The following is a 26,197-nucleotide window of genomic DNA, read 5'->3' as shown; positions in this document are numbered from 1 at the left end:
ACCACTTATTTGGTTTATGATGGTCATTTTTTGATTCTCATCACACTTGGGATTTTTATATAGGTCTTTAAAGAAACAGGTTGAAAACATACTCCTCCTCTTCATCAGTGGTGAAGAGATTCAACCGGAATCCTGGCTCAGGGCCACTGGGTTTCTGAATCCCCATGCCTCCTATCAGCCTGGCCAGGAGATTCAGCTCTTCTTTAGCAAGAGGGTTTGGAACGATGCTCTCCTGCAAAATCAATTTCATGATTTTTAGCCACGTGAAGGTGATTCAGTTCCCTGCTGATACCCCAGAGATCCAGGGTGGTATTACAAAACAAGGCAAAACAGTCACTGTCTGCATGATTTCTGGGAAGAACTGGGTCTACATGAAGCATAGAAAACAGAACCAGAAGAGAAATAACCCGGGTCAGAAGCAGAGGGACTCTAGCAAGGCGACGAGCCAGAGATTCTCACACTTTCAAGATGAGTGGGAGGCCCCAGGGATCCTCATTGTCCTCAAACCATCTTCCTCCTCGAAGGAGAACACTGCTTCCTCTTCAGGCAGTCTAGTTCCCCCAGCCTTTCCCCGTGGCCTGGGTAGAAGCCTCCAGGTCCAAGGGCACTCGTTCCACAGGAGCGACCACACTGCCCTCCGGTGGTGACCGGTGAGCACACCCTCGAATCCCTCCTCTCCCGCGGCTCCCTCTCTCATGGCCTGGCCCCACTGCAGCCTGCACCCTCTTCCTACCTGGCTCTCTCCAACCCAGCTTTTCCCCTGCTTCGTGCCCTTGTGCCTGTCTGGGCAGGTCTCTGGCCACTGCCACTATCGCCTTATGATCCAGCTACCCGAGAGGGATGCTGACTGCCTGCTTCCCCCGAGGAGCATGCCTCTGGTGCCTTTGCTGGTCCTGTTATCGTGGTTTGTGTGCCTTTTTCTCCTTCTGAGCTGTTTAGCATCTGCCTCACTCCAGAGCCCCACTTGAATGTCACCTCCTCCGAAAAGCCTTCCTGGTCCCTGTCTAGGGGTTCCTTCCCACCCCCTGGATAGGATATGTGTTCTGACACAGCTCCTTGATCAGAATGCTCAGCGAGTTCACCTTCTGTCTTCCGTCAGGTTATAGTTATTTGTTCCTATCGCTGTCTTTATAAGCCTAGGGTGTTACAAGGCCCTTCAGGATGGGAACCACCCCCGCCCCCCTCCGCCATAGACATAGTTCCATAAGTGTTTATAGCATAACTGAATAGCCATGATTTGGCCTATAGCTAGCTGATAGCTAGTTCAGTGAAAATTTGTACAAAAGAATTCAGAGAACCCAAACCCTATTTTGAACCCAACTTTCACATCATTACACAGGGAGGCAGGGAAAGGGGATGTCGTAACGATCAGATACACACAAGTGCTGAACTCAGCAGCCACGGACCTCACAGCACTGGTACAATGCTGTTTCACATGTCCTTATGTGTGGTTCCTGTTTAATTAAGGTGGTGGAGACAAGCTTAAAATTACCTAATTAGTCAGATCACTGGAAGTCTCCATGAGAAGCTGTAATTAAAAACCTGTATACTGGTAAGGCGGAATGGAGAAGACTGCAAACAAGGAGGGAACCTTGGCCAGCTCTGAACTCTAGAGACCCCTCCCTTTTCCCCGTCCAGACTCTTGTAGCTAGAAATGAGCTCTGAAGATAAACACAGGAAGCAGAAGCTCACCTGCGTCTGTGAAGCTAAGTTCTTTGATGCTGCAGACATGTGGGTTTCCACAGGCCGGTTCACGCTATACCTGGTGGCAACAGAAAACCATGAAAACATTGTCCAGGCCATTTACCCTGACTTCCCTCTAACTCGTAAATATAGTGCATAGCTTCTACCTTGAGGTATTAAAAAGCATCCAGAAAGGTACTAGGGATACAGACTATAACTAAGCGGGTGTCAACCACTCAAGTTTTGCTTCTTCCCAAAACAAAATACCTAGGAAGCTGTATGGAAATTTTTCTCTTGCCAAGTAATGTATATTTCTGGGAAAAAACATGATCGGTACATGAAGGCCAAGGCCTTTTGGGTCTCTACTGCATGAAAGGTTTTGGCTAGTTCTCTTGTATGGCTATTTTAAGGTATTTATCTTTTTGGCCTGTTAATCTACCTTCTGGTGGAAGGTCCAAGGTGCCCTTTGGAAATGTCAGGGCCCTGCGTGCCGTGTCTCTAAGGGGAAATTTCTTCAGTTGTCAGCAGGGGCTTTTCACTGCAGAAGTCTGGCCACTTTTTTAAATGAAGGGACCTCTGCTGCACTGGAATTTATTTGGGGAAGGAAGAATTTGCTTACATATTAGTTCCCAGTTTCAGGACTCGGTCTCCATAGAGCTCAAGAGACCCTTCTTTGAGGGCAGCGACATAGCTTCCACCATGCTTAAATTCTGTCCTCTTCACTTCTTCGCCTTTGCTGTTGAATGTTCTACAAGACAAAGTAGGACATGATGGGACTTCCCTGGTGGTCTAGTGGTTAGGAATTCACCGTGCAAGGCATGGGTTTGAATCTTGGTTGGGGAACTAAGATCCCATATACCACAGAGCAACTAAGCCCGCACGCTACAACTACTAAGCCTGCACGCTCTGGGCACTAAGACTAGAGAGCCCATGTCTCCACAAACGATTCCACCTGCCACAACTAAGACCTGATGCAGCCAAATAAATAAACATTAAAAAAAGAAACAAAGTAGGATGTGATGACATGCTCTCCAAGCTTGGACAGTCCCGGAGGCTTCATTATTCTTTGTACTATGGGACCAAAGGGAATTTATACATTGCTTCAAGATAAAGATGCTAGTTGATGTAATGATGTGTGTGTGTGTGTGTGTCTGTGTGTGTGTGCGCGCGCGCGCGTGCGTGCACTCAGTCTCATCTGACTTTGCAGCCCCAGGGACCATAGCACACCAGGCTCCTTTGTCTGTCGAATTTTCCAGGCAAGAATACTGAAGCGGGTTGCCATTTCCTACTCCAGGGGGTCTTCCCAACCCAGACCCAGGATCGAATCCATATCTCTTGCATCTCCTGCATTGGCAGGTGGATTCTTTACCACTAACGCCAGCTGGGTGATAGTAATACAATAATAATGATAATAATATTTATTGAGTATATGCTATGTACTGGGTGGTGTGTAGCACTTTAGAGCATTACATTATTATTTTATTCATCCTCACAGTAAACATTCAATAGATGAAGAAATAAATCTTGGAGTATCTGCTAGGTGACAAGCTGGGATTAAACCTTACCTCCTCTCTGCTGTGCTTAACTGGAGAAAGGGAGGGGCCGACCAGGTCTGCAGTCTATGTGGCGGCCCACATGTTGGTTTCCCGGCATCCTGAACACTGGTCTAACAATTACCGTTGAGCATTCATTTACCTGATGAGTCCAGGGACTTCAGTTCCCCAGGGAACGGGCCCAGACGCTGGCAACACAAAGCGACCATTGGAATTCTGAACTTTGTCCTTTAGAAATATGGACACCTGGGGGGAAGAAAAAAACCTTGGTGTCATTTTCTTGGCATATTTCCATAGACATATGCATTCTGAGGATGGGAAGTGTGTAATGGCTTAAGACAAGAGAGAAAAACACACCCTAACAAACCCCTGCGGAGTCCAGTGCTTGTACAAACAGAACCTCTTTGGAGCCACATAACACATCCTGCAGGTGGGCAGTGCTGCTGTGCTGTGCTTAGTCGCTCAGTCGTGTCCAACTCATTGTGTCCCCATGGACTGCAGCCCGCCAGGCTCCTCTGTTTGTGGGGATTCTCCAGGGAAGAATACTGGAGTGGGTCGCCATGTCCTCCTAAAGGGGATTTTTCCGACCCAGGGACAGAACCCAGGTCTCCCGCATTGCAAGCAGATTCTTTACCATCTGAGCCACCAGGGAAGCCCAAGAATACTGGAGTGGGTAGCCTATCCCTTCTCCAGAGGATCTTCCCGACCCAGGAATCGAACCAGGGTCTCCTGCATTGCAGGCGGATTCTTTACCAACTGAGCTACCAGGGAAGCCCGTGGTAGTGTGACCCCTACCTTCACGATGAGGAGGTTGGGGTTCACAGAGTGAAGCGACTTGACCAGAAAGAACATTAAGAGTTGGGACCAGGATTCAAAACCAAGGATGACTTCAAATTCCATGTCCATTCCTTGGTTCCTTGCAAACTCTCCATATAGATCTGAGGCTGGAGCTGTTAAGACCCTCATTATCTCCTCAGAGGTTAAGACACTCCCTCCAGGCCCACCAGCTCATAAGGGGCAGAGCTAAGGATTCACACCCTTGTGTTTCTGACTCCAAGCTCTCAGCCAAGTGCTGGACTGGTGAGAAGGGGCCGGCCAGGTGGATCCAGCTTGCATAGAGTCTGAAAGTCTACTATGTGATGGAAAACCCCACTCTATGCTTATTTCTATTCCTTGCTTCATGTACTCTTGTATCGAGGTCTTGGTTGAATTAAATCCCATCAAGATTGTAGTAGTCCACCAGTTTTATTGGGGAGTTTCCCGGCAGTCCAGTGGTTAAGACTTGGTGCTTTCATTGCAGGGGGCCTGGGTTCAGTCTCTGGTTGGGGAACTGAGATCCCAGAAGTTGCACAGCATGGCCAAAAAAAAAAAAAAAAAAAAAATCAGTTTCTTCTTCATCTTTAAAGTGAGATAAACTTGAAGGTTCCTTCAAACTCTTAAAATTCCACAAGATTATATCAGTAACACTGCCAAGAATAAGCATCTGTTGCACGCAAGGCAGTGAAAGTGCAAAGTGGTAAGGATGCGTACCCTGGCAGTGTGGCCTGCCGATATTACACTGTCCAGGCTCACAGCTCAGCTGGGCCTCTCCTTGACTCTGGGTCTTTTGGTAAGTTACACTACCTTTCTCTTTGGTCAACTGAGGATAGTAACAGAACTGATTCAATGGGTTAGTTGAGCACTAAATCAGATAATGAACAAAAAGTACTTTCCACAGAGCCTGACGCATAAGTGCTCAATAGAAGGTAGCTAATATTCTCAGTATCATAGTCTGATTGGATGCAGGACACAACATAGAGTGCAAAAACAATGACACTATAAGGAATGGTATGCTGCATATGCAAAGGAGCCCACTCAAGAGAATGACCACAGGCAGGGGGGTGGGTAGGGGCCATTGTGGGTTTGGAGCTGGGCCTGGAGGGTGGGTGTGAAGACACTTTAGAAACACAGAAAGTGAAAGTCACTCAGTCATGCCCGACTCTTTGTGACACCACGGACTCTACAGTCCATGGAATTCTGCAGGCCAGAATACTGGAGTGGGTAGCCTTTCCCTTCTCCATGGGATCTTCCCAACCCAGGGATTGAACCCAGGTCTCCCGCATTGCAGGTGGATTCTTCATCAGCTGAGCCACAGTGGGCGGGCAAAAAGGCATGTTTTGGGGGAAGTGTGTACATTGGTTTGGTTGGAGGGTTTGGCTTTAAGGAAATTATAACCTTGAGATTCTGTGACCACGGGATATGAATACAAGCAAGGAGGAAGAAAATTCTGAGAGAGAAGTGAGACTTTATGCATGTTTTGGACTTTCTGGTTAGTTAATTCTAACAGGGGTGACAATGTCACAGACCCGAAATGTACAGATTTAGTCAAGCATGTGTCTGGGTTTGACCTGAAGATCTGCCCTTGGCTGGAGGGGACTGTTTGGTCTGCCTGCTTGCCCAGCCCCTCTGCTGACCCTCAGCTTCACTGTGACTCTCCTGTGCCCTGTTCCTCTCACTCCAGCCTTTTTATTCCGAGTCTAGTCCCATGGGCCAGTGTTCACCTCAGTGCTGATGGCTCCCAGATCTGCAGCCTCCACTCAGTCTTCTTTCCCGTCTATTCCCACTGCCTGTTACACATGGCTGTGGACCCATGGGAAGCACCGCCAGTTCACCCTGCTCAGAACGGGGCTCTGCCTGTCTTCCCTAACCTGACCCCTCTGAATGACGCCACCAGGTTATCAAGTCAGCAGTCTGGAGTCCTCTGCCCGCCACCTTCCCATGGCTATTCAGTGGCCAGGCCCTGCTCACCCAGCGATCATTTCTGTGTCTGGTCCCTCCTCTCTGCCCTGCTCCCCAGCACGGACCTTCATCACCTGCAGCCTGGCCACGGCAGAGCCTCCCTGCCTCTGCCCTCAGCCGTGTTGGATCTGTCCTCCACTCTGCTGCTAGAGAGACTCTTCTCAACTCCCCTCTGACCGTGCTCCTCTCCCGCTTCGCTGGCTCAGCTGCCTGCCAGATGATGTCCAGCTGGCCCCTGATCCTCTCTGCAGCCACGCTCCTCCTCAGGTCCTAGCTTCTAGCCATGCTAGACTGCCTGCAGCCTTCCGGCCCCTGCTCTGCCAGTCATGCCAGGGGGTTACCTGATGGTGCTTTACAGGACGGTGTCCTCCTAACCCCTCCTCTTGTTTTCCCACGGTCCTGGGGAAAAACCTCTTTCTTTTAACGCTCTCGGATCCTCTGTGAAGACTCCCTGATGCCCTTAGGTGGAGGCGGCCATGCCCCACACTGTGTCCTCTCTCTTTTCTGGGTCAGAACCAGACATCCGTACGGCACTTAGTACACCTTCCCTTCTCGGATGAGGTCCTGAGGGCAGGACACGTGTTTCCTATGGAAAGACGGATGAAGGTTGGGGAGCTGCGGGGCGGGCGTGCTGGATGCCCCATGAGCGCCCACACTCCCCAGGATGATGGCGGGATTCAGGTGGCTGGGAGGAAGTGAGCCAGGGAGGTAAATGCTTGGAGAATGTGGGTGAGTGACTTGACAGTTGGTTTCAGCTGTGAGGGCTGAGTGTGGGGCTTTGGACAGTGTGATGGTTGCTGGTCTGGCCTTACAAGAGTAGGACTAAGAAAATAGCCCTGCCTCCTGTGGAGGCAGGAAAATAATGATCCGAAAGAGAGGTGGAAGCTGGTAGAATGACGACCCTGCTTCTTGCAGTCTGCCTGTGGATGAGGGAGAATGACCGGCCACCTTCAGGTGGTGAGAAGACTTTGCATATCGCCTCCCTGTTGCATGCTAGGATGCCCACATTTATGTCTCTGGTTTTGTCTCTCCCCTCTGAGCTCCAGGTTTAGGCATTCAACTACCTATTTGACTCTGCTACTCAGAGAACAAATCGAATGTAAACAGAATTACTTTTTCTACTCAAATATCCTTCCTTCCGTCCTTCCCCTACTCAGAAAATGGCACCAGCAACCGAGTAGCTGTTCTTCATCCCTCTTTCCCTCATTCCCCACATCCAATCTCTGAGTAAATCTTATTGACCCTGCCCTGAAGGTGAATATGTGAATATTTTTCATTATCTCCACAGCAAACACCTAGTCCAAATGCTTTCATTTTTACCTAGATCTCAGTTTTTTTACCTAGATTTTATAACTGCTGGCCTACCTCTTTTAGTTCATTTTCCAGATCCAAGTCAGATCATGTTACCAATTCATCCTAAAATGCTCCAGATCTTTTCTTTACTCTTAGGATAAACTCCTTACTAGAGTCTAAAGCTAAGTCAACTGGTAGGTAGGAACCAGTTTGCTCATGACTGGCGGGTCTTCTGCTGGGTAAGCACTCACACTACCTAGGTGGTTAACTTTATTTGAATACCGCCCGAGCCTAGACATGCCCTGTTCACACAGCCTTTCTCTCTGTCCATGGAGTGTGTCGCGCTTTTCCCACCTAATGGCCTTTGAACTCACTGTCCCTTCAGATTAGAAGCTCTCCCCTGAGATCTTTGTTAGTTACACTCTTAGCTGAAATGTCAATCCTCAGAAAGGCTGTCCTTGCCTCTACCATCTAAGGATATACTGCCCAGTAAGGTAGCTATTAGTCAAGTGTGACTATTTAAATTTAGATTAAATTAACAATTCAGTTTGTCTGTCTGATGAGCCATGTTTCAAGTACCCAACAGCCCTATGGGGCTAGTGGCTCTCACGGTGGACAGCACGGATACAGAACACTTCCATCATGACAGGAAGCTCCGTTGGACAGCACAGGTCGGAAGCAACATCCCATCCCAGTTCCCTCCTGTAACTTGACCTTACAAGGCCATCTTCCTGAGAATGATCAGAACTGGAACACAACTTAACGTGTCCTCGTGGTCCCTTCCTACTGGTATGGAGCCTTGTCAGGGCAGGGCCTCTGGCTCGTTCACTTCTATATCTCAGGACCGAAAATGATCTGGAGTGGAGCAGGCACTCGGTACATATTTGTTAGACTGACTAGTTTTCCAGGGATGCAGTGTTTCCAAGTGGAGTGGATAATGGAGTGGAGCTGTAAGGACCAGGCTGTGAAGAGGTGAAGATGGAGTGCTGTTTCCCAACTGGAACAGTGGACGCGCAGGAGGAAAGTCCGTGATAGAAGATGCATACATGTGGAGGGGCGTTCGGGAGAGGGTGGGTGACCTGAGGGTCTGCCCTGTAGGAGGCAACTCTGAAGGCGCTCTGGAGGGCTGAAGGGGTTGGGACTTGAGATGTCTGCACATAACTGCTCTGATTCCATATGGAATCAGTCTCTGTGCAGCCTCTGGGGCCTAGGGCACAGGTCAGGGCCTTGACCATATTAAGGCCACTTCAGGCTGCTTTTGTTTTTAATCTTTATTTATCATTTATTTGGCTGCTCTGGGTCTTAGCTGCGGTACATAGGATCTTCAGCTGTGGCATACAGGATCTAGTTCCCTGACCGAGGATGGACCCTGGGCCCCCTGCATTGGGAGTGCAGAGTATTGGTCACTGGACTGCCAGGACAGTCCCACGTCAGGCTGCTTTGTGATATATCACAGAAAGCTCTGGACGTTAGGATGTGGAGTCTTGTATTTGCTTTGGTTAAACAATGAGCAACGGAGTGTTAGGTCAGAGCTGTGTTTTCTTTATTTAGTTGGTTGGTTTTGCTAAACAATCTAAAAACTACCAAGATTGTTTTGAACACACAGAAAATCTGTATAGGCAATCAAAAAGAGCAGCTGAGCAGAAATACCATTAAAGGCCAGATTTGGAAAAGCAGCCAGATGTTACAGACCAGAGGCTGAGTAATGTCAGGATATGTGATTCCTATTTCTCTTGATGAACATTCTGATGTTTTATTGCCTGCCCATTTAGCAATGAAAGCTTAATGTAGTTTGTGGTTTAATATATTTTAATGATTTTGTTATAGACTTATTATTAAGAGTCTTCTCATCATAATGAATTTCATCTAGCCAGAACTGAGAAATCAATATGGCTGCTTGTATTACAACGATCCATAAAATATTGTCCAAATATGCACAGGCTTGACAGCCATAAGATGCAGGGTTTTCAGTATTTTAAAGTAATGTAAAACTTAATCTTATTTGTACTTTCACACTTTAAATTTTAATTGATGACTATTAGAGATCTTGATTTACATCGATGTTATTATTGCTCCATCCATAGCAAATGAAATTATTCATGAGGGTTAAAAATAAAATCGGCCTCAGCATTGTCATCTATTTGTCTTTCCCTGTTCATAGGAGGGAAATAACAAGGTTCTAAGTATATTTTATATATTTCCTTTTTATTTTTTGATTTAATATTATTATTATTTTCTGACCATACTGAGCAGCATGTGGGATCTTAGTTCCCCGATCTGGAATTGAACCTGCGCCCTCTGCAGTGGTCCCTATTTCTCTTAAGAAAAAAAAAATTCTGTGAATATGTTACACATGAACATGTTCAAGATTCAAAAAGTTCAAAGAGTGGGACTTCCCTGCTGGTCCACTGGTTAGGACACTGTGCTTCTACTGCAGGGGGCACGGGTTTGATTCCCTGGTCAGGAAAACTAAGATCCTGTGAGCTTCTCAATGTGGCCAAAAAAAAAATAAGTTCAAAGAGTATACAAGGGAGAGTAGGTCTCTTCTGCATCCCTGTCCTCCATGCACTTCCCCACCCCCAGGAGGCAACCACCACGACCAGGTTCCTGTCCCTCCTGCCAGAAGCACTCTATAGTATATACATATATATATGCAAATACATATGTTACATGTGATGCTTCACTTAATCCTCCTGACAAACTCTAAACCAGGTATTACTGTTTCCATTTCTCAGATGGTGAAACTAAGGCCACAGGGAAGTAATTTGCCCAAAGGTCACGGAGCTGTGCTGGAGCTGGGATTCAAACAGGAGCGCCTGACTCTAGCAGCTGGGCTCATGGTGGGTGTCTGTCCTGTACCAAAGTGCTAAATTATGGGAAGGAACAAAGTCCTGGCCAAGAGAGACAGGCCCCAAAGTCAGAAGCTCAGACATGTGGTTTTTCAAACTTGGAGTGTAGAATTGTCTGGAGGAGGTGTGAGAGGAGGTGGTAGGGTCAATTGCGAGGCAAGGGCCAGTAAAAAGTATGAAGGCCTGAGCTGAGCGACTGGAGTGGACAGGAGGGCGTGGATATTGAAGAGGCAGACTTGATGGGCTGCAGACACAGTCACATGAAGATCAGAGAAGGGAAACCAAAGGTGTGATGGCCTGGGGCTGAGCCGGATGAGTGAGGGAATGGTGGTTCTCTCAAAAGAAACCAGGAAGTTAGGCAGGACTTGAATTCTGGAGACTCGTTTAACTGCAGACATGAGGCTGTGGGCACTGGGGGAACTTTTCAGCAGCAGGTGGAGAGGTGGATCTTGATGGCAGGGCTGGGGCAACGGGGATGCAGAGTTTTGAAGTAGGAGTCACCACAGATAGAGGAGTTAGTTGGCAGCCGAAGTGGGGAGGAAAGTGACTCAAGAGCAGGGGGTGGGTAGAGGCAGAAGGGGGAAGGCTTGGAGACAGGAGGAGGGGAACAAGGACTAAAAGGCAGAGAGATGGGGGAGGTTAGGGAAGGCCGAGATGGGGACAGTTCCATGGAGCAAGAGGGACGCCTCCTGACAGCTCAGATGCTGAAGTCAAGGCGATAAAGGCTCCAGAAAAGGTTTTGGAATTGAGATCAGGCTAGGGGCCTGGAGAAGCAAGGGAAGAAGCCATATTTTAAAGAAATGTACAGAAGGTAACTGGGAGGGAATGGTGGTATCACTGTCCTGCTTGGGCCCTTGAAAAACTGCAGAGATTTATCATCAGACAGCTGATCATCATGGAACCAAACACCGAGGACGTGCTAATGGGGCGGAATCCCAGCCTTGTCTGCCCTGACGACTCGTGTCCTGTCTCATGAGGACGGCAGCGCAAGGCGCTCCCGAGCCACCCACTCACTCACCCGGATGTGCAGGTCCTGGAAGAAGATGAGGAGTGTCTGTCGGATCAGCTGGAACTCCCCCGCAGAGAGGCCCCCGTATATCTGCGCAGGCAAAGCAGAAACAGGCATTCCGCTTTCAGAAGTGAGATGGGAGACTGTGGACAGGCAGGGGTGGGGAGGGTGGGTGCCCAGACATGGAGCCAGAGGGCAAGGAGAAGACTCAGCTGCTGGGCGGGGTGGAGGGGCAGGAGGGGAATACCACCCCTCCTTGTCGCCCCCCGACCCCGTCCCCCCATCCACCCAAGGGGCACACCCCACCGCAGCACACCGAGGGAGGCGCACTCTGCCTCTCCCGTTCCCCAAGATTCCGCAGAACCTCTACTACCAGCTCCCTTTCAGAAAAGTTAGACAAGAACTGCTATGTTCTGTGCTGCTGCTTTCCCAGGGATGAAGGCCCCAGTGAGAGGGCATTAGATGAAACATCTCTTGTGTTACCAAAATGGATCCCTGAAGATTTTAGAATTTTTTGGGATAGTGGCCGGGTGGGTCATTCCCTGTCCTGTTTCCTTTATCATAGAATCTGCCTCTCCTTAACAGGGGAATGAGAACGATTTTGGGGGCTGAGAGGATGCACACCGACAGCCCGCTTACATCAGTCAGCTGCCGGAACGTCTCGTCCACTTGATGAAGGATGGTTGGGGAATCTTGGATGAGTCCCTTGATGGCATCTAAGTGATTGAAAGTGACCAGCAGCACATCCTTGGGACGAGGACACAGCAACACTTGATACTTGAAAGCCATCGTCATCAGGTCGTAGAGCTGCCAACCCACACGTGAGCAAAAGAAACAGGACCTTATATAAGAGCAGGCCTCAGAACGTCCAACAGTGATTCAGTACCGGAAACCAATTCAGCGCTTACCACGCAGCTCAGTGACCACATCACGCAAACCAAGACACTGCTGAGAGGGAAAGGGGGTAACGGTAACAAGCTGGGACAATAGCAGTAAACCAGGACATTCCTGGGCAGACCAGGATTTCCGGTCAGCATATGTGTGGTGTTGATGGAATGCATATAAAACAATACGGGCAGCTGTGGGGCCCAGGACTGGGTTCCTGGCTTGGAGAATAAAAACCCAAATTCAAGCCCTCCTTGCTGCCGACTTGTTGGATGTGCTGCTGCTGTGCTGTGCTCAGCTGTGTCCGACCCTCTGCGGCCCCTGGTGTGGACTGTAGCCCGCCAAGCTCCCTGTCCAAGGGATTTTCCAGGCAAGAATACTGGAGTGGGTTGCCCCTTCCTACTCCAGGGGATCTTCTTGACCCAAGGATTGAACCTGCATCTCCTCCATTGCAGATCCTTTACCTACTGAGTTACCTGGGAAGCCTGGATTTTTTGGAGAGCCCTGGCCAAGTCTCTTTGCTTCTCTGAGCCTGAGTTTTCTCATGTGTAAAAAGTATTCCCCAGCTCCTCAACGTTGCAGAACTGCTGAGAGATGTCAATGGGAAAACACACGTGAAAGTGGCAAGACTAAGGTTCCATGACTGTATGAGATGAATAATGGAACTTAATGGGATATCAATAAGATCCACGAATGGTATGGCCATTCATGAAGATCAGAGGTGAGATGCTGGTGAGGACCAAAGTGGTCATGATGGGCTTTGTGGAAGAAATGGGCCTGATACAGACTTGAGGCAGGGTTCTAACTGGGTAAGGGAGGGAAAAGGCAGGTGGTAGGAAAGAGCATGCTTGAGGGTCCAGAGGCGAGCCGTGGGCTTGCTGTTTTCCTGGCAGAAAGAGTAGACCAGCTTGACTCGAGGGGCTGGTCTGTGTTGGGGGTGGTGGGAAATAAAGCTGGATAATTATGGCAAGGTTAGAATATTAAACGTTTTTGAAAGATGGACAAAATAATTTAGACTAGATGTGGTAGGAATTAGGGGACTACTGAAATTTTCTGCGCTGATGTGATAAAAGTGGTAAATAAACAAGATTAGTGAGTCTGGCCATGATGAGATGTGTGAGAAGGGAGAGGCTGAAGTGAGGGCAGATAGCTGGTGCCTGGCTCCTAGGAGGGTGGCAATAACATGATTGTAAGAAAGAAATAAATGTTGTTGGAGAAACCCGGATGGAAGGTCTGGAAGAAAGATGGTGGGGAAGGATGAGGCAGGGAAAAGGAGAGACTGACACTCAGGAGAAAGGCTGTTAGTACATGGTGACTGCCTGATTGGATTTGGGGGACAAAGATGAGGGCTGTCCAAAATGACCACAGTATTTTCAACATGGTGCCTGGGAAATGCATGATGCTACATGACGCTACTGATGGAGGCAAGTTTGGGAGAGAAGGTATGGACATGTCTGAGGCAAGACTGAAAGTTAAATCACCTGAGGGCTTTGCGGAGCACACAGATGTGCATGACCTCAACTAATCCTGTTTAATTTCACAAGGACTCTATGTGTGTGTTCAGTTCAATTCAGTCACTCAGTCGTGTCTGACTCTTTGCGACCCATGTATGTGTATGTATGTACGTGCTAAGTCACTTTAGTCGTGTCCGACTCTTTGTGACCTATAGACCATAACCCACTAGGCTCCTCTGTCCATGGATTCTCCAGGCAAGAATACTGAGGTAGGTATTATACCAAGTTTAAAAATGAAGAAAGGTGCCTAATTTCACATGGCTGGTAAAAAGCAGCAGGGTCAGATTTGACAGTTGGATCCTGAAGCATTTGCTAGAACCCTCTACATGATCTCCTTTCTCCAACATGCAGCTAAACATTTCACTGAGAAAGTGCCTGCCTACATAGAGGGGTGGGGTGGTGGGGTGGCGGGGTGGGAGAGAGGCTCAAAAGGGAGGAGATATACGTAAACATATGCTGATTCATTTTGTTGTACAGAAGAAACTAACAGCATTATAAAGCAATTATATCCAATGATAAAATTAAAAAAAAAAGAAAGTGGCATACAGCAGGAGCTGTCTTGGTTTGTGTGTGTGTGTGTGTGTGTGTGTGTGTGTGTACACGCATGTGCAGGCTTGTCTAATACTAGAGACGTAGATTTCAGACTCTCAGCCATCATCATCAAACATTAAGTCCTGTTGTGTACAGGACACTGTGCCAGGAATAAAGGATAAAAACAGGTATAAAATGAAGAAATGAAAGTTCAGAGTTATTCAGTGAATTGAGTCTCACAGCCATTGGTAGAACTAGGACTCAAACCCAGCCTTTTTTTTCTAAATTCTGCATCCTTTCTCAGTGGAAACTTCAACTTTCTTAAAGGCAGGGGGAGAGGAACAGAGAGGAGAAGATACTGGACATTTACAGAACATCTATGTGCTGAGCTTTCCTGTGTCATTATATGTATGTTTCTCACTTAATCCTCCCTGTAACTAATGAAGTAGCTGTTATTATCCCCATTTTATAGATGAGAAAACAGAGGCTCAGGGAGCTAAAGCAACTTTCTAAAGGTACCTGGCAGGAGGCAAAGGGAGCAGTTAAAGGCAGTCTGTCTCTCTGAGGTTCCCAGGTGCCAGCAATGAGACGGTGCTGCTTTTTGCACACCTGGCACCCACTGTCAGGCCTCACGATTTATAAAAATTTACATAATAAAGGGACTTGAAAAGGGGTTCTTATTAACATTATTTCACATTGCAGGCAGATTTACCAGCTGAGCCACAAGGGAAGCCCAAGAATACTGGAGTGGGTGGCCTGTCCCTTCTCCAGGGGATCGCCCCAACCCAGGAATCGAACCAGGGTCTCCTGCATTGCAGGTGGATTCTTGACCAATTGAGCTATCAGAGAAGCCTTGTTATTCAGATTAGTTTCTTCTAATGTCCTACTTCAGTTCCATTTCCCACATTCTATTTAGTCATCATGGTTCCTTAGGCTCCTCTTGGCTGTGACAGTTTCTCTAGTTTTCCTTGTTTTTGGTGGCCTTGATGATTTCAATGACAGGTCAGGTATTTTGTAACATGACCTCCGAATGGTTATTTGTCTGCTGTTTTTCTTCATGATCAGCCTGGGGTTGTGGGTTTTGGGGAGGAAGATCACAGAGGCAAAGCGTTATTCTCATCTTGTCATACCAGGATACCACCACATGGCTGATCACTGCTGATGTTATCACCTGGTTGAGGTAATATTAGCCATGTTTCTCCACTGAGAAGTTAGTTGTTCCCCTTCCCCCTCTTTGCATACTGTCTTCCTTGGAAGGAAGTCACCAAGTGCAGACACATTCAAGGAGTGGGGAGTTCTGCTCTCTCTCCCTGAGGGCGGGGAATCTATGTAAAGTGCCTGGAATTCTGATGAACAGGAGAGCTATCTGTTCTCTGCCATTATTTATTTGGAATTACTCCTTTTAAAATCAGAACCCTAAAAAATTGTTGCACAAAGAAACAGATATGTTTACATTAGAAGTAGAGACTGAGAGGTTTTGAATTTGCTCTTTAAAAAATGCCTGGTTTGCAGAGCCGAGATCTGTTAAGAAGGAAGCAGAATTAAGCAGGGTTGGGTGCTTGTGCTGGACTGTTGTTCACCCAGTTGAGTCTGACTCTTTGTGACCCCATGGACTGCAGCACGTCAGGCCTGCCTGTCCCTCACAATCTAAACATGGACATGCAGACCAGCACTCTCTCTGGGTGATATAATGACATAAACTACAGAGGGGTTTGAAGCTCCAATATTTGGCCACCTGATGTGAAGAACTGACTCAGTGGAAAAGACCCTGATGCTGGGAAAGGTTGAAGGCAGGAGGAGAAGGTGATGACAGAGGATGAGATGGTTGGATGGCATCACCAACTTGATGGATGAGTTTGAGCAAGTTCCAGGAGTTGGCGATGGACAGGGAATCCTAGTGTGCTGCAGTCCATGGTCACAAAGAGTCGAACATGGCTGAGAGACTGAACTGAACTGACCAGAGGGGTTGGTGTGGATGACTTCTGAGGTCCTTCCCAACTTGAAACTCAAGAACAAGCCATGTTAACACGTGCCTGTCTTTTGCCATGCACCACTGCACACATCATCTCCTCTGACTCCAGTCAGTGGTAATACATAAGAAACGCAGCCCAGGGAACGGAGGCAGCTGCTCACCTTATCCATGCTGGCCTGGTTCAGTCTCATGATGGAGGCGTGAGCCAGGCGGTCGTAGACAGTCCTCAGGGCCTTCTTGGAGTAGAGCTCTTGGGGTTTGAACAATTCCTCCATGAACTTTCGATTGAACATGGTTGAAATGATGTCATTCATAACTATAGAGACAAGAGAGGATGCAGGTGAGCAAAGCACATGTGGTAGCTTTATTTAGGAAACGCTCCGTGTACAGATGGAATGGACGGGCGGGGCCTATGTAGTATGGGGATGCAGTGTGCTTGGAGACCCGCTTCTTGGGGAGAAACCCCACGTGTGTCCCAGTGGAGAGCAGGGTCCAGAGTGCCTTATGAGCCCATCTTAGGGCAAACATACACGTGGCAATGTGCTGTGGTTCAAACATAACAACATTTCACTTGATGATAGAGAACATATTTATTCTTTCTTTAAAAAAGATTTCTATTAACATTGTAGATTAGATATCCACCTCAAAATGAGAAACAGCATTGCCTTTTCTGTTTGTTTAGCAAGCCTATAACATTTTTACTTTAAAATTTTATAAAGTGGGACCTATAATGGCAATTGACTTTTTTCTTTTTTTCTAAAACAGTTTACACAAATAGACACGGGGCCTGTTTCTATAAGATGTGTACTTCAGATTAACACCATTTGCTGCTGCTGCTGCTAAGTCGCTTCAGTCGTGTCTGACTCTGTGCGACCCCATAAACGGCAGCCCACCAGGCTCCCCCATCCCTGGGATTCTCCAGGCAAGAACACTGGAGTGGGTTGCCCTTTCCTTCTCCAGTGCAAGAAAGTGAAAAGTGAAAGTGAAGTCACTCAGTCGTGCCTGACTCTTCGAGACCCCATGGACTGCAGCCCACCAGGCCCCTCCGTCCATGGGATTCTCCAGGCAAGAGTACTGGAGTGGGTTGCCATTGCCTTCTCCATAACACCATTTGAGGATGTCTTAATTTCTCTATGTGATCTATAATACTGATATCACACTGCAGTGACACGTCCCATACTGATGGAAAATTTCCAGGTGGCGAGAATAAAAGGTTCTAGTGAGTTTAGTCGTTTCAGTTGTGTCCAACTCTTTGCAACCCCATGGACTGTAGCCTGCGAGGCTCCTCTGTCCATGGGGATTCTTTCCAGGCAAGAATATCGGAGTGGGGAGCCTATTCCTTCTCCAGGGGATCTTCCTGACCCAGGAATCGAACTAGGGTTTCCTGCATTGCAAGTGGATTCTTTACCAGCTGAGCTACCAGGGAAGCTAAGGTGTGTGCAATAGGAAGAAGAAAACCTTATAGGAAGAAGACCTATAATTCTAGGTCTTCATTCACTCATTCATTTAGATATTTTGTGCTACTCAAATAACATTATTTGAGGGCCAGGAAAACCATTTGGTACAAGAAATAGAAACAGATATGGTTGAACACAGATCATTCTTAATTAAGCCAGATATATTCCTGCCTAAAGGTGACTGTATATGGATGCTGAGACAACACATTTATAGTAATTAAAATTTGAAAGAAAACTTGTTACTTAAAATAATTATACAAAATCACATGAATGATTATTGCTGAAAGATACAGATCTCTCTTTCTCTTGCCACAAAAAGGACATGGCAGGTGACCCGTAGTCGCCCTTGTATCTTGGAGAGTGAAGCAAGGTCATGATTTCAGACATTCTTTCTGCCTATAAGTAACTGATAGAAGTACACTGAGGGCTCAGGCCAGCATTTTAAAGCATCTCAAAGAGCAATTTTGGGGAGGAGCGGGGAGCTGAGGGCTAGCTGTACTTAAATGGAAGGGCTGTAGAGAAAGGCGGGGAGGGAAACATCCCCCACCCCCACCCTGACACGAAAGAACAAACAGTGTGACTGCTTTCAGAAGTACTGGACTCACACTTGACCTCTGTATTTTACTCTAGACCCCACCCCGTCAGTGAGGAAGAAGCAGATCCATTCCAACACAGGGTATCCATCATATCAGACAGTTTCAGCCCAGGCACTAACCTCTCCCCACTGTGGACAGCCTGGAGACCCATGAACTCCTCTGGGTTTGCCTCAAGCGTGGCCTTTGGCCTTCGATCTAAACAAGCAAGGGTCTGCAATAAATTGGGCTTTCTGACATTTTTCTTACTGCAGCCTATATAAATGTAGAGTTTGTATGGAAATAGCTACATGTGGAAAGCCACATATAAGGCCTCAAAAAAAAGAGGGAATTTGAAGAATTTTCCACAGGTTTATGGAGGCCAGGGAGGAGTGCCAAAGAGGAAGAACTCACATTAAAGAATCGCATCAGCTCTGATTATGTTCACTATTACAAAGAGCTCCTGTTCACTGAGGTGCCAAGTCATGTCTCTAGGGTCTTTGAGCCTTTGGCAAGATCTAGGAAAATAGCTTAGACCCAAATAAGTCAGTTCTAAAAAGCCCCAAGGTGATTGTCAGCCACTCTGGCAAAGTAAAAAGCAAAGTGAAGCCTTTTCTTTCGGAAGTGAATAAGCTCTGTATCACCATGGCTTCTTGCATAAGAGCTTCCAGAAAGTTCTCCTGCCAGGAAGAGAGTATGGCAGGCCCTGTCCCTGTGGGCAGAGCAGGGAACACAAATGCCCCCAAGGGGAGATGGCAATTTTGCAGTTGGGTCCTGGCACCCAGGGCACCCACCTTGGTTTAATTTTTTGGAAGGAGCACGGGGGCACAAATTAACATGCTTACACCTCACAGTGTGCTTCAGCTGGCACTTGCTGCGGCAGAGAGGAAGTGAATGTTATCCTTGCCCAAGAGTAGCAGCCCACACCATATTTAAGCTAAGCCTGAGCAGTTTTTTTTTTTTAAATAATATTTATTTTCTTTGGCTGCATCTTAGTTGCAGCATGCAGGGTCTTCCATTGTGGTGCACAGACTCTCTGGCTATGGTACTCGACGGGCTCAGTAGCTGTGGCATGTGGGCTGAGCTGCTCCGCGGCACGTGGGATCTTAGTTCCCTGACTGGGGATAGAACCCACACCCCCTGCATAACAAGGTGGATTCTTAACCACTGGACCACCAGTGAAGTCCTCTGAGAAGCTTTAACCTGATCTGTAAGTTAGTCTTGGTGTTCGTTTTGGCCCTCACATGAGCTCGGCATACTTGCATGAGGCAGAAATGTGCTAGGAGCCAGATTTCATCAGGAGACTAACGCCAGGTGTATGGAGAGGTGGTTTTTCATGGGTGCACTGGAAGGGTCAGTAACTGAGCTCTTAATGTATCAGGCTTCTAATCCTGGGTTTGGATTATGAAGTCAGTTTCTGCTTATTATTTTTGGATATATAAGATAAATTCCAGTGATTCAGTTACTTACATAAAAAGTCTTCAAAATCCATACTTCTCACCTGAAATTCTGCAGTGCATCAAGAGGTGGGCCAAAAATTGCTTAAGAGAAGTGGTGAAAGACGGTTGTGAAACATTATAAAACTTTACCAACCACTTCGATTGGACTTTTCTTCGAGCCTGGCCTGATGAAATAATTCTCTTGATGAAAGCAACTGCATTTTAAACTAGTACTTCTGCTGTAAATTTTATTGTTTATGGGGACACACAACTTGAAACCAAGAGTAAAAAAGAGAAGCTACTATTTCTGGGTGGTTACCATGTTTTGAAGCCTTATTATGTTGCAAGTTCTGGGCTTAGAACTTTCCATTCATTATCTCATTTAAATAAATAATCAAATGATTTTGAAGGGTACCCTGCTCCCCATCCCCAGTTGCTAGGGCTTTGAAAAGAAAAAGAACAGAGATTCAAGAATACTCAAGTTTCCTAAAACCAAGGCAAACCTAATCAGACTATAAACCAATTTAAGAAACTGAAATGATAGCAAACAAGACAAAAGGTCCAGCAAATGCTGGACAAAGCATTTGCTGAAGTATTACCCTACTGTATTGAAGGGGAAAACTGAGTTTTCGAGAGGTTAAAGTCCAAGGTCACATAGGACGGGGTGGAGCTGAAATCGGAACGGGCTGTTTGATTCTAGTGCCTGTGCTCTTAAATATTACACATATTATCTCCTCTGCATTATTAGTGTGGAGAGAGGACTTAAAACATCGAGGCTGATGGCTGATGACATGCATAACCTGTACCCAGGGTCAGATGATGACATTTAAAGGTGAGAAAGGCGGAGGTTTTATTCTGAGCGATTAACAGCTTTCTCAGTGTGCTCTTGGTTGTAGGTGAGGGGGAAACTGAAGATCTGGCATGATAAGACCACAGTGCATGCGTGTCATGCCTTCTGTGCCCAAGCCTGACGGCCATGCAGCCACATGCTTCCACGTTTCTCAGTTGCTCAACAGATATCTCTGTGTGCTCAGAGAACAGCTCTTTGGCTATATGATGCTATCACAGAATTGTCTAAGGACGACTAAATAGGACAGGCCACCTGGAAATGTAGCTATTGTCCCAGGTGTCCTTGCCAAACTTGGAACTGTGAAAAAGGACAAATACCTCAGGTGCAATATGGTCCTTTGACTAATGTTTGCTTGGTTTTCATCTTTCACGCTGTATTTAAAAGATTCAACTGTATAACCAATGTCTCAGCTAAAGAGAAACTCATGCCTATTCTTTTACTTGGAAATGTCTACAGTGGTCCCACTCTAAGCCTCACTGAGGAAGGACTGGGTGAACCTGTGGATGCAGACTGAATACATGCAGCCCCAAGATAGCATACCTCGTTTTCTGTCCACCTCTGTCCATTCATCTACATGAAGCATATAAAAAGAAAACACCAGTTCATGAAGCAAGAATGTTATTTTCAATGAGGCTTTAAAAATACCAATTCCAATGATCTGGCTTATGAAACTTTATTTTTCATGTTTGCATTAATGTTTTAATGCAAATACTCTGCCTTCCATTTGGAGCTTTTAAAAGGCTGATGGATAAATAACAAGTTCCAGAAAAGCCCTAGGGAGGCTGTATCTTATAGAAGAGCGTGGCCCAGGAGGAGAGGAAGCTCAGGAGGATGAGATACCCTGGGGTTTACCTTGCAAGGTTCAAGAAGCCATTCTCTCTAACGCTCTGAGAGTAGACATCATTCAAAATAAGGCTTTTAAAAACACTAACTTCCGCAAGAAAGAATAATCCTGAGAACAGGTACAGAAAGAATTTTCTTTCTTTACAACCTGATTCTCTTATTAATGTAAGAGTTCTCTTTCTAGAACACAGAACTACTCAAATTAAAAAAAAAAAAACTAGAAAGATAAATGAACAGAAAAAAACTATTTGTTTCTGATTTACCTTTTATACAGAGAGGTGTGACTTCCATGTAAAAAGAGGGAAATAATGATGGGACCACTGTACAGAAAGCTCCTGAGGACAAAGGTAGACAGGGAAATGCCAAGAAGAGACCAAATAAGGAAAAATGTACTTGGCTAGAGAAATCTGTGAGAATCATGACCCTTTAATGGGCTGAGACCTGGCTCTCCTGTTTACCAGCTGTGTAACTTCAAGCAGCTTGTGTAACCTCAGTTTCTTCATCTGTGAACTGGGGATCATAATTGCACCCACCCGGTAGGGTTGCTGTGGGGATAAAATAGACACATCAAACACTTTTCTGACTTCTCTCCTAGTTCTGCTTTCTCTACTTCAGAATTTGGGGCACCACCCATAAAAGGCTCGTGATGAATTTTTTTCTTTCCTTGATTTTTTTTGGGAGAGATTTCAATCTAAAACCACCCACAGATAAACAGAGATCTACACACAACCACATTTTACAAACATTTTGTAGTTTGGTGTATTTTGGGAACATTTGCACTAAATTGTTTGAGACGTGACTCCTGAGGTTATAACGTGCATAGTATAATATAATTAGTACATGCTGCTGCTGCTGCTGCTAAGTCGCTTCAGTCGTGTCCGACTCTGTGCGACCCCACAGACGGCAGCCCACCAGGCTCCGCCATCCCTGGGATTCTCCAGGCAAGAACACTGGAGTGAGTTGCCATGCCTTCTCCGAATTAGCATATATGTGCCTTCACTATGCAATGCTGACAGCTCCTAAGAGACCCTCCTGAAAGCACGAGTGCCATGTCCTGCCTAGCTGCAAAGGGTTCCTACTGCAGGGTCAGACTCCTCTGGGGAAATTCACCATCCTTCTCCCACAGAGTTACAGGGTTCCGGAGAGAAAACACCGGGGAAGCAGCACCAAGACACTAGCCTTCTTTAAGCAGATGCTGCCTTCTTTGACATAATGTCCACATCTGTCATTTCATGGCATTTATTTTACAGGCGGTCTTGCCTGATAGGCTCGTGGGAATTCAGAGAGATAGAGCTGCAACTCTCTTGAAGGTATATTTGACAACAGAGGGGCTGCCAGGGGCTCACCTACCCTAAGGGAGAGTGATTACCTGCTGCTGACAACAAAAAAAAAAGAACTGGCCAACCCATGCCCAGGGCTACCAGGCATTCTTGCAGGCAGTGTCGTTTGGCTCCAGCAGAGGTTGCTGTTGAGTTGTGTGTGCTCCTGGCCCTTTTCCTTCTGAGGATCCCCGGGAAGTTAAAGGATGACTTGTTTGTGACAATTCCACTTTACTTATATTTTGAATGGGAGGTAGGCTCAAGGCTTATTCAGAGCCTCCTGTTAAATTGGAACTATAAAATAAATATAGTATCTCACAGCACTTGGTTGCTCAGTACTACTCTGTGATCTGCATATCTTGGGAAAATCACTTAATGGCCCCATGCCTTAGTTTCCCCTTCTGTCAAATGAGGAAGGCAAACAAATGGTAAAGAGGGCCTTGCTTATGAGTATCTGTAAGAGGGTGAGTGAGTGAGTGAGTGAGTGAAAGTTGCTCAGTCGTGTCCGACTCTTTGCAACACCATGGACTATACAGTCGATGGAATTCTCCAGGGCAGAATACTGGAATGGGTAGCCTTTCCCTTATCCAGGGTATCTTCCAGGAGTGAGGTGAAGGCAACTTTTATTATTCTGGCAATTGCTTAAACGTGGGACCTCATTCAGTATGCAACAGTCAGAGGTTGCCCCACAGAGACAGCACTTCCTTTCTGTTGAAGGCTAAACTAGAGTGAGCTGCCTTCTGGGGAGAAACTGCAAGATCAGCCCTGTACTTCAGGGATGGGCTCCAGGAGACCAATTAGTTGTGTAAGACAGTGAAAGCTTCTAGAAGAAACATGGTTTCCACCCAGAGCTTCAATGAGGACTAGTTGACTGTTTTGAATCTCACACCCTCTGCCCTGTTTTCTCATTCTATTTTCTGCATGTCCTCATCAACCAACTACTTTCTGTCATTTCTTTGATGAGACCAGTGGGTATCCTGAATTTTTTTTTCCAAGCCTCTCCCTCTCCCTCCCAACCTTCCAACTCCCTCCCCACCCCATTCCCGCCACAAAGATTCTGCTGTAGTCCCCTACAGGGCAGCCGTGAAGGTTGTGGATGAAGAGTATGAGCTCTGGAGCCTGATGACCTGGGTTCAAACACATTACTCTTCCTTCTTACCAGTTATGTAAACCTGAGCGAATGAACCTCACTTTCCCCATCTGTAAAATGGGGATAGTAGTACTACCTACATAATAGGATAGTTGTGGGGATTAAGGTGTTCAGAGAAGTCCAAGGTATGTGGTTAAGTACTTAATAGCTGTTTGTTGCTATTGCATTAGGAAGACATATCCCCCAGGTTTAGAATCAGTTATTGGACAGACTGATCAAAAGCCCTACCTCCAGAGGATGCAGAGAAGGGCCGCATGAGGCTCTGCCCAGCACCTCAATGGCATCTGACACAACTCAACAGTGGAAGGAAAGTGTTTGAATGTGAATTACAGAAGATGGCTGAAACTCCGATGCCACCTCTAGCAAACCCAGGACTGCAGCTCCTGAACACAAAGGAAGCCAGTCCCCTAGTATAATCACAGGATCTTGCCCAGACTGCCTCTTGAAAGACCATACCTGCTACTCATTGTGTTAAACATTTAAGTATGTCACCTCAATCGATCTTACAATGTCACTGTGAGGTATATTTTATTATTCCCCTTCTAGGGAGAAACAAACAGGCATACAGAGTTTACAATCCAAGGTCATACAATTAAATGGCAAAGCTGGAATTGGGAGCTCTATCTGTATGACTCCAGAGAGCATGTTCTTAAGTGCTAATGTATCCTGCCTTCCAAGACTGCAGACCACCAGTGCAAGCACAACCTATCAGCTCACTGGTGCCAAAAGCCCAAATGAAATCACTTAACATAGCATCAAGGAAAACAGAACCCTCTTGAGGGAAAAACAGCAATGTAATATCAAACAGCAGTTCAACAAACATTTACTGAGCACTAGTTTATTCAGTTGTAGGCATTATGCTAGGCGCTGGAGTACAAAGGTGAATAAGACAATCACGTGGGGGAGACAGACACATATGCAGACCATTTCAGCATAATATGGCTAGCGATAAGGTTGAGGGGGGCACACATCAGGTATGGGAGTATGCGCAGGCCATTTCCCATGTGGAGATGAGGAGATGATTCTTAAGTTGAATAATGCAGGATGGAAGGAAAGTGACTAGCATGGAAATGGGACGGTTGGGGTAGAATGGGAATTACCAGCATGGAAACATGCGTGAACATGCTTTAAATGGAGATCTACAAGCAGTTTGGTATTAAGATACACAGTAGGAGGCAGGCAGTGGTGGAAGCTGGGACTGCAGAGGTGGACAGGGGGTCAGATCAGGAAGGTCCCTGAAATGTCCTGCCAAGGACTTGGCCTCCATCCAGACAGCAGTGGGAAGCTGACAAAGGGTTTTAAATAGCAAGGAGTATGGACAGATTCAAATGTTAGAATGCTCACTGGCAGCAGTGTACAGAATTAATTGAGGGGGCATGCTATAGGGAGCTCTTTCTCTTTATGCATGGACTTGGACTCAATTGCACAGATACAACAGTGAATATCTGAATTTGTATGCTGAACATCAATTGAGCATACAGAGACTGTTGGAGACAGTAAATGTTTGCATCAGCGGCTATGTCAGTTACCTTTATACCGACTTTCCTTTCTCTACCTTCAAATACAGTATTTCCTTCATACTTAATCCCAGGAAACTTGGTGAAAACAGCTGTTGGTTGAGAAGGAGGGGAAAAGGAGAGAAAAAGGGTGGCAGACAGTTCTGGGTGGCCAGTTCTCTGGGGTTAGATGTGGTATGTATGGGAGGCAGATCTTGCATCTTAGAAACTCTCATATAATTATTTCCACAACTGCATTCTCTCCAAACAATTGTGAAGGGAAAAGACAACTTTTGTTTTTTTATTTATCTATGTTATTTCAGATGCCCACCTTTCTAGAAATAGCTTCTGAACTTAGTAAGACTAGCCTCCGGCTTATGAAGGAAGATACTGCACAGAGGAATGGAGACTCAGAAGGTTCCCTGGGGGGAAAGAGTGTGCCACCTGGGGTGGCCCACTGGGACCCTCACGTTTGGGAGGGATCAATTGTCAAGAGAGATTGGGAAATCATCTCCAATTTAAGGGGATGAGTAAATGGGGGGAGGTCAGGTACCCTAATAATATTCAATGGGGGTATTAAATCCCTCTGTGGTGAAACGATCTTTTGGGTACTGTGCTGATGAGGGGTTCTGCCTGGATGGGGCTGTGGGTTATGAAAGAGGTCCCCGGTTATGAGAGTGCAGAGTGCAGGGGTGTTGGCCAATCTGTAAAGGCGCTTGGCTATAGAGGTCTGGCTGAGGGGGCCGGGGCTGGTTGTGCGGGCGGGGAGCCTCACCTTTGCGGGCCTTGTCTCCGGGGATGTTCTGGGCCCGCAGCCGTTGGTCCAGGATGTAGAGCATCTCCCCGCCCAAGTTCAAGAAAAGCAGCGGCAGCGTCCGCATGGACATGGTGCCGGAAGCCAGCGCGTCTGCTACAGAGCCTCCAGGTTTAGTAGCCAGAAGACAGGAGGCCCCGCAGCCGCGTCCCCAAAGCCCGGTTGCTAGGCAACGCGGCAGGCGGCAAAG

General features: G+C 46.7%; 1 protein-coding gene and 1 long non-coding RNA gene across 3 annotated transcripts in view; one reads left to right on the top strand and one right to left on the bottom strand.

Moving 5' to 3' along the window:
• OSCP1 (organic solute carrier partner 1) overlaps positions 1 to 26,197 on the bottom strand; it is a 27,691-nt gene extending 1,494 nt beyond the window's left edge. The window contains exons 1-9 of one of the 2 annotated variants that reach the window (XM_070468392.1): positions 25,969 to 26,197; positions 20,926 to 20,955; positions 16,229 to 16,383; positions 11,805 to 11,972; positions 11,175 to 11,255; positions 3,379 to 3,482; positions 2,303 to 2,431; positions 1,693 to 1,762; positions 93 to 232 (exon numbers count right to left, since the gene is read on the bottom strand). In XM_070468392.1, coding sequence (XP_070324493.1) covers positions 93 to 232; positions 1,693 to 1,762; positions 2,303 to 2,431; positions 3,379 to 3,482; positions 11,175 to 11,255; positions 11,805 to 11,972; positions 16,229 to 16,383; positions 20,926 to 20,955; positions 25,969 to 26,080 — 989 coding nt within the window. In that variant the 5' untranslated portion in view covers positions 26,081 to 26,197. The remainder of the gene's footprint in view (positions 1 to 92; positions 233 to 1,692; positions 1,763 to 2,302; positions 2,432 to 3,378; positions 3,483 to 11,174; positions 11,256 to 11,804; positions 11,973 to 16,228; positions 16,384 to 20,925; positions 20,956 to 25,968) is intronic. The other variant, XM_020880261.2, reaches the window with a different exon arrangement.
• Positions 10,052 to 13,932, top strand: LOC139035284 (uncharacterized). The gene is made up of 3 exons (XR_011487953.1): positions 10,052 to 10,147; positions 11,039 to 11,295; positions 11,751 to 13,932. It is a non-coding gene; the product is annotated as an uncharacterized lncRNA (long non-coding RNA).

Source organism: Odocoileus virginianus, chromosome 5, assembly GCF_023699985.2.
Source record: "Odocoileus virginianus isolate 20LAN1187 ecotype Illinois chromosome 5, Ovbor_1.2, whole genome shotgun sequence".
NCBI classification, from domain to species: domain Eukaryota; kingdom Metazoa; phylum Chordata; class Mammalia; order Artiodactyla; family Cervidae; genus Odocoileus; species Odocoileus virginianus.
This window is presented reverse-complemented; position numbering and strand designations above follow the sequence as displayed.